Genomic DNA, 12,353 nt, shown 5'->3' with positions numbered 1-12,353 from the left:
TCTGTTTCTGTGGGTGTGTGTATATGTGTGTGTAAAGCGTGCACCCGCATTGCATGTGTGCACTTGTGTGCAGCTGCACATCTGTGCGGTAATGCGCGAGCGAGCGTCCCAAAGTGTTTTATTTGTGTGAATACTGTATTTCACTAAGCTCTGTTTAGAGATGTCAGAACACCTCTGAACAGCTCATACCCGAACCCCTTTATTCCATTAAACAATGCAGAAACTGCTCTCTGGCTCAGGGTCCATTTTCAGGTGAAGGCTTATGCAAAGACAAGACTTTAACTTCTTGTCTACCATGATGGTCACCAATGGCCTTCCTTGTTGTCTCCATAGGTTGCTAGCTGGTCCCTCTCCCCGTCAGTAGTACTCTGCGGGAGGAAGGGAATAGAGGCATTCTGTGCAGTTACAGTGCCTTAAAAACCATTCTTTCCATGCCTCCCCTCCCCACAGTTTATCATCCTCTGTAATCCTTAATTAAGGTGCTTGTATACCTCCCTGCAGTCTTAGGGATTGGTCTGGTTGGATTAGCCTGTCCCTTGTCCCTTGTCCAAACCCCATGTTCCTGTCTACTTGCGCCTTTCTTTATCCATGATCCCAGCCCTCCCACCCCTGCTCCTGCTCCTGTTCCTGCTCCTGCTCCTGCCTCTGTTCGTGCCCCCTGCCCCTGCTCCCCTTTGCTCTTTTCCCTAGCCTTGTCCTCGTTCCATTATCCTGCCCTCGTCCACCATGCAGCTCACTGAGGTGGTAAAGATGGTGGCCTCTATCTCTGTGCCTAACCCTATCCCCAGTCCTCCTCTCTCTATACCACGGTCGGAATCCCCCCCCCCCCGTTAAAGCTTTTGTCCTTGTCTCGGCACCCTGTTACCCCTTGGCCCTCTTCCTGTTAGTCGTGCAGCCTGGTGTAGACTCGTTTTAAGTGAGCATGCCCGGTGTGACCGGTCTGCTCTGCCACAGGTGCTAGCTGCCCCTATGCTTCAAGCCCAAGCACAAGCACTTAAAGCACTTTAGCTGCACCACTACTCGCCAATGCATGCAGTTAAAGACGATTGGACCTAGCTGCCTCTGCATACCTTTCCTTAGAGGTAACAGTTAGATGAAAACATGCCATGCTGTAAGAAAATTATACTAACGAAGGGAAAGAAAAAAAAAACGAAGCTACACCAGGACTCCTGACAGTGAACTTAGCAAACGCCCATCAGAATTTCTATTCAATGCAACTATTTTCTTTTTTTTTTGTTTTTTTGTTTTTGTTTCTTTGAAATACTTGTATGATCTTATGCCAACAAAACTCCACAAGGTGGACACAGCACCAAATATGCATTCACACAAGTGGTAGGGGGCCTGAGGGAGGAGGCACGGTCCTGTTCGAGGAGCTTCCTGCCTGATGCTCTCCCACATCCTGTGTAAAGACTTGAAAAGTGGAGAGTGCCGACAAAGAATGCTAGCCCAGTAGCTTGGTAGCATGCGATCGGCTGTATGCTCTCTCTAAAAGTAACCATAAAAAGTAACAACTTTTAACCAACCTGTTGGTGCTATATCCCATTCTATTTAAAAACTTGATCTGGGGGGAGGAACCTAAAAGTATGTCTAAGCTATTTCCCTCCCTAGTATTTGTAAGTGTGTCTTTACATATATATATATATATATATATATATATATATATATATATATATATATATATATATATATATATATATATTCTTGGCCAGCTATGTTCGACTAGACACTAGACATCATGTACAGTACTTAAAAGTGAAAATAAAGTTATTTATCTAAGAAAGGATTATAAGCTGATCCAAACTACGTTTTCGTATGAACAGTTCAGTGACTCACCGATTGCACAACAAAGACTATATGATTCAGCATATTTTGGGGGAATATAATCACTAATGAATGTTATTTTATTTTTAAATTTTTTTTATGTACCTTTTCCTTCTATTTCACATCAATGTCATTTGTAAGCTCCGTGTCCTGTGGGTGAGTTTGGCCCACGGCAGTTCTCTGTCAGTCAGGTACTCAGGTCTCTGATCATTTTAGTTCATTGGCTGTGCAGACCCTTGAACCTCTCACCTCTCAGTAAGTCTCCATGCACACCCAGCCATCCCGCCTCAGTCTGTTGTGCAGAGCCACAGTCACCTCTGTATGTCACTTTTCTTTTCTGCCGGTCACGTAAGAATCTCTCTGTTCACGGGTCAGTGTACTCTGTTTATCATTTCATTTCAAATTTATCCTTCAAAGAATTTTTTTTTTTTTTGGATTCAAGCTTTTCATGTTACTAAACTAGAAATTACACAGCTATTATTTTCTTTGGGAAAGGAAATGATTTTGTTCAAATATGATTTGTATTTAATGTCTTTTTTTAATTAAAAATTGAACACATTTTAAGTCGCTGTTTTTTGTGTTTGCTGTGGTCTCTTTGTGATCTGTTCATCGATATATAGGTCGGGGAAGTGCCAAGCACACAAACCATCAAGGCCCTGAACGTGACTTTCATGAGACACAGAAGACAGATCATTAAAAAATGGCTGTTTACTTTTTTGACGTTGAAGAAGTTTAACTGTATGTAATCAGGACACAAATCACTCTTGTATGAAGTCCTTGAATGCAATCAGGCTCCCCTCAGTCTTGGAATGTGTCAATGAGCATAAAGCAAAGGTTCAATTTGTAAAGAACAAAAATAAGTCTGGTGGTGCCATGCAGGCTGGCAGTGGGCAAAAGAGGTTGAGGCAAATTCCTATGCCCGACCAAGGCAAACAGAGAGCGGGTCAAAAGGCAGCACAGGCCAGCCAGAGCCATGTCCTGGCTTACCGTCTAAAGTTAGACAGGACCTCCACTTGAGATCACCATGATAACACTGCACATGGACAAGACACTGAAGCACACATATACACACATGCTGAATGAAAAGATGCAATCTTCCAGCATATCTACGGAGAGACAGAGTGAGACAGTTTCAGGTGTGCTTGCTCTGATTTCACAACCATATCTTGATGAAGCTGTTTATGCTTTATTATGCTTTGTTACCCATGGCTGTTTGCACACAGTCCTACAGCTGGGACCTCTCAAGCACTAAAACCACGCATTCATATACCCTGCCCCGGGCAACACAAGCTAGGAGCACATAGCTGAGGTTAACATTTTTATTAAATATAACACTTTTTTTTTTTACATAACATCTCAATTACAAAAGTATACATACACACGACTGAGCAGTTAGTCACTTTGGAATAGACTCACATAAACGATTCTCTCCCCAACAGCAGCATGTAGACAGAGCAGACCCATCACAATCAACACAATTTCCCCACCATCATTCATGGTTCACGATGAAACAACAAAAACGTGCTCTTTGTGGTCATGTGTTCCTGGCCAGAGAGAACAGCGACATAAAAGTAAAACAAGTCTTCGACGGATACATTAACACACACACGTGACAGCAGAGACGTTACATCGGAGGTAGGTAAAAGGTAGATACGGTATACCCGTCTGAGGGGCAATGCAGAAGCACTACCCATCATGCAATCTGCAAACCCAAAGGACCATGGGATGTTGTTTTCTGAGACGTTTAAGAGAAAGTTTTGCTCTTACTGACGATAGCTGAGTTAAGTCATGTATGACATCAGAAACAAACATAACAAAAAGGACAAGACAGAGGCAACATGAAAAAAATAAAATAACTTAGAAGTAAAATAGAAATCAATCCAAATGACATTTGGTCACTCAGTGCTTTTGTTCTTGTGTGGTTCGCAGCAAACCAAACCACCAGGAAACTCCTCAAGGGCAGAGCGAGCTCAACTCAGCAATGGAGTTACTCAGGTTCAAGATACATATATACACACTTTATACATCCATTGAAATAATAACAATAAGGTAAAATGATATAAATACTCATAAAATAATTACAAATAACATAAAATGCAATACAATTGAAATAAATAAGGCTGAGGGGTTAAAGTAAATGCATCAATATCAAAATCTCCTTTTAAGAAAAACAAAAATAGATTTTTTTTCTTTGGTGGGGGATGAGGGGAAGGTGGGGGGGGGCGGGGAGGGGGGTTTGAGGGACCCACAGTCCCACAAAGACAGTGTACCTGAATTCAACACCACCACAGACAAAATAAATAACAGCTGTCAAAAGAGAAATTCAGTGGCTTTCTTTTTGAGATCGGTTCCTGGGCTGATCTCTCATGGACATTCTGCATCTCCGGGCAGTTCGGCGGAACCCAAGATTCTCTTCCCGTTCCAAGAGGTCACACACCAGCACCGACCCCTCTGCCCATCCAGAGAAGACTCGCACTTGAAGAAAGGAGACAAAAGGGGGAAGGCAGAGAATGGAAGTAGGGGGGGGGGGTTTAGATTTCTCCATTTTTAATTTTTTTTTACTTGTCTTTACATACCAGCACCTGTTCATATGTGACCCTGGCATGCGTTTGGCATACAATTACACCCCACAAGCCCAACAGGCATACATGCGTGTGTAGTCATGCTGCAGCAACAAGGGGGGTGACATCACAGTCAAACAAGCTGAATACGCTCTAAGGTGTAAACAGTGCTGCAAACTGAACAAATCCCTGCCCGAACACACACACACACACACACACACACACACACACACACACACACACACATATATATATATATATATTCACACACACACTATCATCCTAAAACTGTGGTTGACATAATCTTGGCTACACCGTGCACACACACACACACACACACACACATAACTTGGTGAGATTCTTTCACGCTGACTGGAGTCATGAATCAATCCAAAAGGCCGAAACTCTTGCAAACACACAGAAAGACCTGCAACTCGCGTGTTAGCTCATAGCCTTACCTGCTTGGCTTTGTAGAGTCCATGTTTGTCACAGTTGGGGAGGTAGAATCTGGTCAGTTTGTCTCCTAATTTCTGCTGGGATTTGGCAATCTTCTCTAAGGCTCTCTGCAGTTCAATGTGACAGGGTCCCTGAGAACAGAGAGGGAGGGGGGCAGGAGTGGATTAGCTGGGTGACTTGAACACCCGCCTTGACCTGACACACGCAATGCTGCTTTTTCACTAACAATGTGTATGGGCTGCCATCAAACTGTGTAACTGTAATGCACACTCATCTCCCACTACACCGTCTCTCTCTCTCTCTCTCTCTCTCTCTCTCTCTCTCTCTCTCTCTCTCTCTCTCTCTCTCTCTCTCTCTCTCTCTCTCTCTCTCTCTCTCTCTCTCTCATTCACACACACACACACACACACACACACACACACACACACACACACACACACACACACACACACACACACACACACACACACACACATTATTCAAACACGCATGCACAAATATAAGCTACGATTCACACCGGAGCAAGAAACGCTTTCAAAGACACTTGAGCGCCCCCTTATGGGGAAATTCTCATCTCTCCAAAACAGTTGCAAAAGTTTCAACCACACTAAACACCATTTTACATTGTGGGTCGAACGTTTCACTCCGTTTCGTTTACCTCCTTGGATAGTTTCCTGCGGATAGTGTTGGGTTTGTCTTCCATGCTCTCCTGAGCGTCGGCGGCGGCCCTCGGGTCGTAGGGCTTACTGTGGCCGGGGAAGAATGGACTGAAGCCGGGGTCCGAGACGGTGGCTGTGTTCTCCATCTCCGTCTCTGGCTCTCCCTGGTCTGGAAAGGCGAGATCTGGAAAGGCAAAGGAGTTTGAGAATGGCTGTGAAACATGCATCACTGCGCGAACATCGTTGTATTTGCGTTTGGGTATATTGGGGTGACAATTTTTTTTTTGAAAGGAGGTTATAATGGGTCAGAGTCAGAGTGATCCTATTGTCTAAAAATCAGCTGAATGCTAGTGGAAATGTATATATTTCGAGTAGGATTCTTGCAGAAAGGCCCACCTTGGTTTCGGGGTTCAGGGCTCCGCTCGGGCTGAGTGCTCTCGGAGCATACAGCCTGCCCGGTGGTTAGGGCGTGCAGTGGCCGGAGGTCGCCCGGTGCGGGGGTGCACCTTAGACCAGAGCCGCATGGTGCCGTGTAGATTCCGCAAAGATCTCCAGCATTTAGGGCACATGCGAGACAGCATCCACAGCCCGGCTCCCGCAGCACTTCGGCACATCCAGGCGCAACCGCTGGACACTCGCTCAGCTTCTCGGGAGTGCAAGGGGCGCATCGGATCGGCTCTGGCCCCATTACCGGGGACCCAAACGTCACTGCGGCCAGCACGGAGCAGCACACTGCCGCTGCCACCACGACGTGTTTCATAGATAATCCACTCATTGCAAACAAAGGAACTGGCTACTAAATGTATATAACATACAATATGTCAAAAAGGTAGGTGGAATGATCAAAGGTAGCCTAAGCCGGATTCCCGTGATTCTTGCTCAGTATAGTGTCCTTCTTATGATTTTGGGGAGGGAAAAAATGCCTTGCTGTCCGTTGAGCGCAGTCGTATTTATAGTCGAGTCCCTGTGACTGTTTGACGCATCGGCGTTATGAATGATTTCTGAAAAGAAGGTGTAATGATCCTATGGTTTCTGATTGGCCCGCGCATGTCCGGTCAGGAGGTTGATTTGAATACAACACGCAAATCACGTCAATATTTATTTTGGAACACCACTGCCTGCACGTATCGCCGACGAGTGACGACACAAGCGTTTGATGCTGCAAGACACCCCCCCCCCTTCACACACCAACGATACAATAAACTAGTTTACTATATCCCGTCAGTTTATGAAGGAGCCCCCCCCCCGCTCCCTCCTCAAAAGTATCCATTCATGATCTGACTGCTTTAAAACTCGATTTGCAGATAAGTTTGACATTTCATAAAAGAATCAACGTTTTCGATTTCAGATGCCGTATGTAGGGTAGCAAGCTATTCTCTCTGCGAACAAGTGAGCGCCTATCTTTCGGGACAATGCTCGCTATTCATGAGGTTTTTGTTTCGGTTTTTTCCCCCTCTTCTCTCTTTTTAATTGTCCTTTCAAACTTCTTACACAACTTCTGGATAACTAATTATGAGCACATATTACGCACGCCCACTCTTTTCGGAACTGAACGCCTACTGAGTTGAGCCCAGCTCTAGTTTGACATCAGAAGGCATCCGTGCATCGCGGAGATAATAAATCCAACTCAGAAATAGCCGCGTAAATGAGGGTCACCATTTACACCAGAGTGTCACTCTCGGACAGTTGTATGTGATCTTTCCCGCGTAAGGGAACCCACTTTGGGCTCAGTGCCGGAGAAGTCCCGATGTAATTACCCGTTTCCTGGGGTAATAATAGCGCGGAGCTTCAACCAGGGACTGCGGTGACGTGGTAACAGACACGTCCCCTCTCCCCTGTAGTGTCTAAGTGCGTCCGTCCCCCGACGACTCCATTGTGCACAACTTGGTAATGTTTCTCTGCTTAAACGTGGCCTTGCTAGCCCCAGTTTGGCAGATGGCAATGTTTACTCGGTTTTCAATGAACTAGGTCTGATACTGGCGCTCATGCCAGCCTCAGCTCTGTTGTTTACGCAGATAGAAAATGAATAGTCTTTAGCCTGACATGACTGTGTTCATTCTGAATGACCTAAATTAGTAGTCTTTCTTTAGAAACTCAAACTTCATTTTTAGTAGATATAAATTTGTTCATGCCACACAAACCTATGATGATTTAACCTTATGCAATAAACTACATGGCGTGGTTGGTCTCCATGCAATTTTGTTGGTAGGATTGCGTCATCTGTCAACTGTTGTAAACCGTCACCCCACTTGTGGGGCACAGATTTGTTCTTAAAGCCTTAAGCTAAATAGAAATATTAGTGTAACCAGACCTGACTTGGATCAGTAGCTCTGGCTTATTGTCACATAATGCTGAGGTTTTAAACTTTATGAACCACGAGTCTTGTCTGAATAGCTTACCTTTTTAGCATTGTAAACACAGTGGCTGTTAAGATATATTACTAATCACTGGTTGATTAAAGGCTTGGATGACTCATTAAGCTTACAATAGTTTGTTTGTCTGTCTTAAACAACATTTGTATTGTCTGTGTTAGTACAATGAACACATTTGGTTCGTACAGGTTTGCCATAATACTTTGAAAATTGGCCTTGTTCTTACTCTCATTAAACAAGAAGGACTTTACCTCAGCATAACACCGGAGACACCAAATCATTTTTAATATGAAAAAAAAAACAACGTCCCCCTGCTAAAAAAAAGGGATAGCCTCAGTTAGGTATAGTAAATAGTAATGGATATCATCTATGACAAATGTAAAATGTTTCTGAATGGAACATTTGAGTCTTTGGCTTAACTGTGTTTTGAAAGTGACAAGCGTTTCTCGGAGTGTCCTTGTGACTGGATATGGCCCTCAGATCCACAGTGAGTTGGAATGTGAGTTGACTCTTGTGGTTTTGCACTAAGCTTTGTGGGAGCATGGACAGTCAGGTGTTCTCAATGCACCCGCATGTTTTTACTCAACTTTGGGAAAACCTCTTTACATTACTGCCCATAATGGGGAAAGAAAATACCCAGAAAAAGTTACTGACTATCTGCAAAAGCATTTCCAATGTCTCTTACATCCATGCAGCATCTGTTTCTTGTAATGACCAAGCAACCCCTACGTGGTATCTTGGGATGTGGGCTGAGATGGCCAAGGAGCAGCCAAGGGTGTGGGACCATCCAACCCTTCTAATTAGCAGGTTGATGTAAAGTGGGAGAGACATGCACGAATTAGGGCCACGGGGGATTAACATATGTGAACTATTGCATGTCCATATAGGAGGACAAAATGTGTTAGCTGACTGGTCTCGTAAGCCTTTCCTCCATCAGATCAGAGAAGAACAAGAGTTGTCACAGCTCTGGGTCAGAGCTGATCTAAAAACGTGAGAAAAAAATATCAAGATCCATCACACCCCAAGTCCTGAAATGAAACCTCTATCAGCCTTTCACAGTGTGTTTTTTTAATTAGAGGCTGAGGGGGTGGGAGTTGGGTTGATAAGGGGGGTTATCATTGCTTTCATATGTCACATGGTTAAGATCAAACGTCAGTTGGCATTGAACGTCCCAGCACTGGAATTTTTACCTCTGACAAGGACACTGGTGTGGACATCTGTGTCTCTAAAGCTACCTGGACTCACGTACACACACACACACACACACACACACACACACACACACACACACACACACACACACATACACACACACACACACATGCTGACATGCATATGCAAACAAACATGCAATCACGTATATGCACATATACATGTACACAGCTCACATTTACAAATACACAAAACATGTACACACACGCACACATATACATGTTCACAGCTCACATTTACAAATAGACACAGAAAATGTATACAGACACGTACACACACATTCCTTTGGAGCTACTCATTTGTAGTTATTCAATCCTCGTCCTTGGCAAGACATAAGGGGTTATCTAGGATTGATAAGCTCAAAAAATAGGGTTGTTTCAAGTCTCACTCAGAGTAAGATTGCATGGACATGGACTCGATATGCCCCATCAGGGAGGGTCACCGAGGTTCACTGAGGTGAGGGTTCACTTCAAATGAAGTAATAAAAAACAGAAAGAAAAAAAAAGAGAGAGAGAGAGAGAATAAGACATTTTATTCATAAAGCACATTTAATTGACAGAAAATCTCAAAGTGTGACATAAATGATTATAGAAAGCGCCTAATTGATTTTGTTGGCTTGAACCCTAGTTGATTTCATGAACACCTCGCATTGGGAATAGGGACCGTCAATGAAGCTGGTTTGGCTTTTGTTTGGAAACAGGTACATGTTAGGCACCATATGCAGTAAGGTTTGTTATCTTTATTATTCTTTAGCACATCAAAACAATGGCTCAATCCCTGCATCGAAAATGTGCATCTATTTTGTGACGTTCTTCAACTTTCATCTTACTGCACCGACAGACTGCCTTTAGGTAAGCAATGTGGATGGTGCATTTGGTTTTGGCGCTGGCTGCGGTGTCAGCGTATACGGTGAGGCATGGCTTAGGTAGTGTCCTCTATCAGTATTGAGACTCAATCACTTGGAATGTGATGTGAGTGGGCACAATTACTCCACTTCCTAGCAATGTTGTTATTTTTCTTCTTCACTGCCTCTTACAGGATTTCCTTAATCGGTTCATCCATGTCCTATTAAACAGGCAGTCCAGATCACGGATAGTGGTCTGGGAGGAAACCCCCCCCCCCCATTCATGGTGAAGGAGACTCAAGCTCCTCTCGGTATTTTAATGTCTTGAATAAGGAAGTTTACTCGTTGGACACAAATTACTTGGTATGTAACATGATGGTCCACCTGCGTGTGACTGAGTATCAACATACACTAACACACAAATCACACATTTGTGTGTTAGTGTATGTCAGAATGAGAGTGTATGTTTGTGAGCATCTGATTGTGCACTTGTGTGTGGGAAACCCAGGAAATCCAGGCTCCCATGCGCCAACATCCATTGTGTTTCATTTCCTCTGTGTGTGTGTGTGTGTGTGTGTGTGTGTGTGTGTGTGTGTGTGTGTGTGTGTGCATGCGTGTGCATGTGCATGTGTGTGTGTGTGTGTGTATATGTGTGTGTTTGTGTGTGTTCTTAGCTGCAGTGCTTCCCTCTCTGTTGTAGCTCTAATGAGAAGTAGGAGGAAGCCTGAATCAGAGGATTGCACTTGGCAAAGTTAACTGGAAACAATCTCATGAATGGACCAAGAGGACTGTGTTAGTTGGATGAGCCAAAATGTATTAAAATGTTCCCAATGCTACAGAATGGAGATTTCCATTCAACTGCATTACAATTGTAGATCTGCTGGCTCAAAGAGTGCCTAATCTCCCACTGAAGTACCTAAAAGTATTTTTTCATCCAAGCAAATATGCTGAAATGCTCCAGCCTAAAAATAAATAAATAAATAAATAAATAAATAATAACAATTAAAAAAATATCACAAATGAGAAACACAACAGTAAGCCATACTGCAGTAGTACATGGATGGTCTCTATTAATCTGTAAACAGCAATCTGTTGCATACAGCAGTAGGAGTAAATCAAGGCAAGTTGTGTGTACAACAGAGATCTACATCTGATCATTTACTAGTGTACCTCAGGTTACCATGATCAGGTGTTTTGGAGGTTATTATGACATAGTCTGTCCTTGTTATGGTGCTTTCAAACAGTCAGTCGCATTCCATCTGTGTGGACATACGGAAAGACCAAACATGGTGGAGCAGTAGGAGAGGGTTAGTGAGGGTCATCAATGCTCTTACACAATCTTGAGTTCATTGGCTCCTTTACTTAAGTGCCTGATGGGAAAACACGCTGTTCGGAAAAGAGAATAACATGCTTGCACTTGGGAAATCCTTATTAGGAAAACAATTTTGCAAGAGGGAATTATTGCCCTACTATAAACTGGTTTATTGACCCAAGTGCAGACAACTAAGACACACATCAGAAACTTTGTTGTGAAATGAAATTCATTGCACGGACACATTCACTTAACTAGAGGCATATAAACAGAGAAGGGGCTGCCATATCCCCTGATGTTGATTTGATAAAACCAAAACAACGGCTTGAAAAATGGCAGAATCAATGTAGCTGTAACTCAGAATCACACTTTTGTCAGATGGCATCTTGTGAGAGGCGTCTTGCCCTTGGAAAATTAATGGTGCAGGAGGTAGTCTAATCACCAGAAAAGTGTCCAATTTGCATTCTGACAGGTCTCTTAGTCTCATATCAAGTTTTGAGAGATTATTTTGCTTGCAAAAAAACAAAATAAACGTATGCTAGTTTTGACGGTGTGTGACACGATTTCACTTTCCACTGTGCTGTCACTTGTTTCAATTGTTTCAGGAATTTTCTAGCAAAAAGCCAGTATGTTGAAGCAGTACAGTAAAATATAATATCTAAAATGAGATTTTTTTTCATTATTATTATTTTATTGCTTTTTACTAATTCTGGTTTGCGCCAATGTCAGGTGATCCAGGAGACCATCGGCTAAGTTAGTGCATGGTGAGAAAATCCTGTTTGTTCTCAAGTATGTGTTGCAGATGTAACGCGTGTTTGATTCTGAGCTCATCTCAATGCTTGTAGCTCATATGTCAACACACACACACACACACACACACACACACACACACACACACACACACACACACACGGTGCGAATTATACAATGACAATGGAGGTGGGGGGGGTCAACTTTTTCTCCGGGGCGTAAAGGGAACCCAGTACAGTGCAGGCGCATGCTTCACTGAACTAAAGTTTTACAATCCTTACATTATCTTGCTTTTTTTAACATAATGTCTGCAGTCTGCAGATGATGATAAATCCATTACATCAGCTCATGGGGCAGGTACCCACA

At 43.4% G+C, this 12,353-nt stretch overlaps 1 protein-coding gene across 1 annotated transcript; it reads right to left on the bottom strand.

Moving 5' to 3' along the window:
• Positions 1-3,126: 3,126 nt before the first annotated feature.
• On the bottom strand, positions 3,127-6,483 carry igfbp1a (insulin-like growth factor binding protein 1a). The gene is made up of 4 exons (XM_056275877.1): positions 5,894-6,483; positions 5,497-5,681; positions 4,841-4,969; positions 3,127-4,296 (listed from the first exon to the last, which is right to left on the bottom strand). Exons 1-4 carry the CDS (start codon positions 6,270-6,272, stop codon positions 4,186-4,188), a joined length of 804 nt encoding a protein of 267 aa, XP_056131852.1. The 5' UTR covers positions 6,273-6,483; the 3' UTR covers positions 3,127-4,185.
• Positions 6,484-12,353: the final 5,870 nt, after the last annotated feature.

This window comes from Lampris incognitus, chromosome 3 (assembly GCF_029633865.1).
Source record: "Lampris incognitus isolate fLamInc1 chromosome 3, fLamInc1.hap2, whole genome shotgun sequence".
NCBI classification, from domain to species: Eukaryota; Metazoa; Chordata; class Actinopteri; order Lampriformes; family Lampridae; genus Lampris; species Lampris incognitus.
This window is presented reverse-complemented; position numbering and strand designations above follow the sequence as displayed.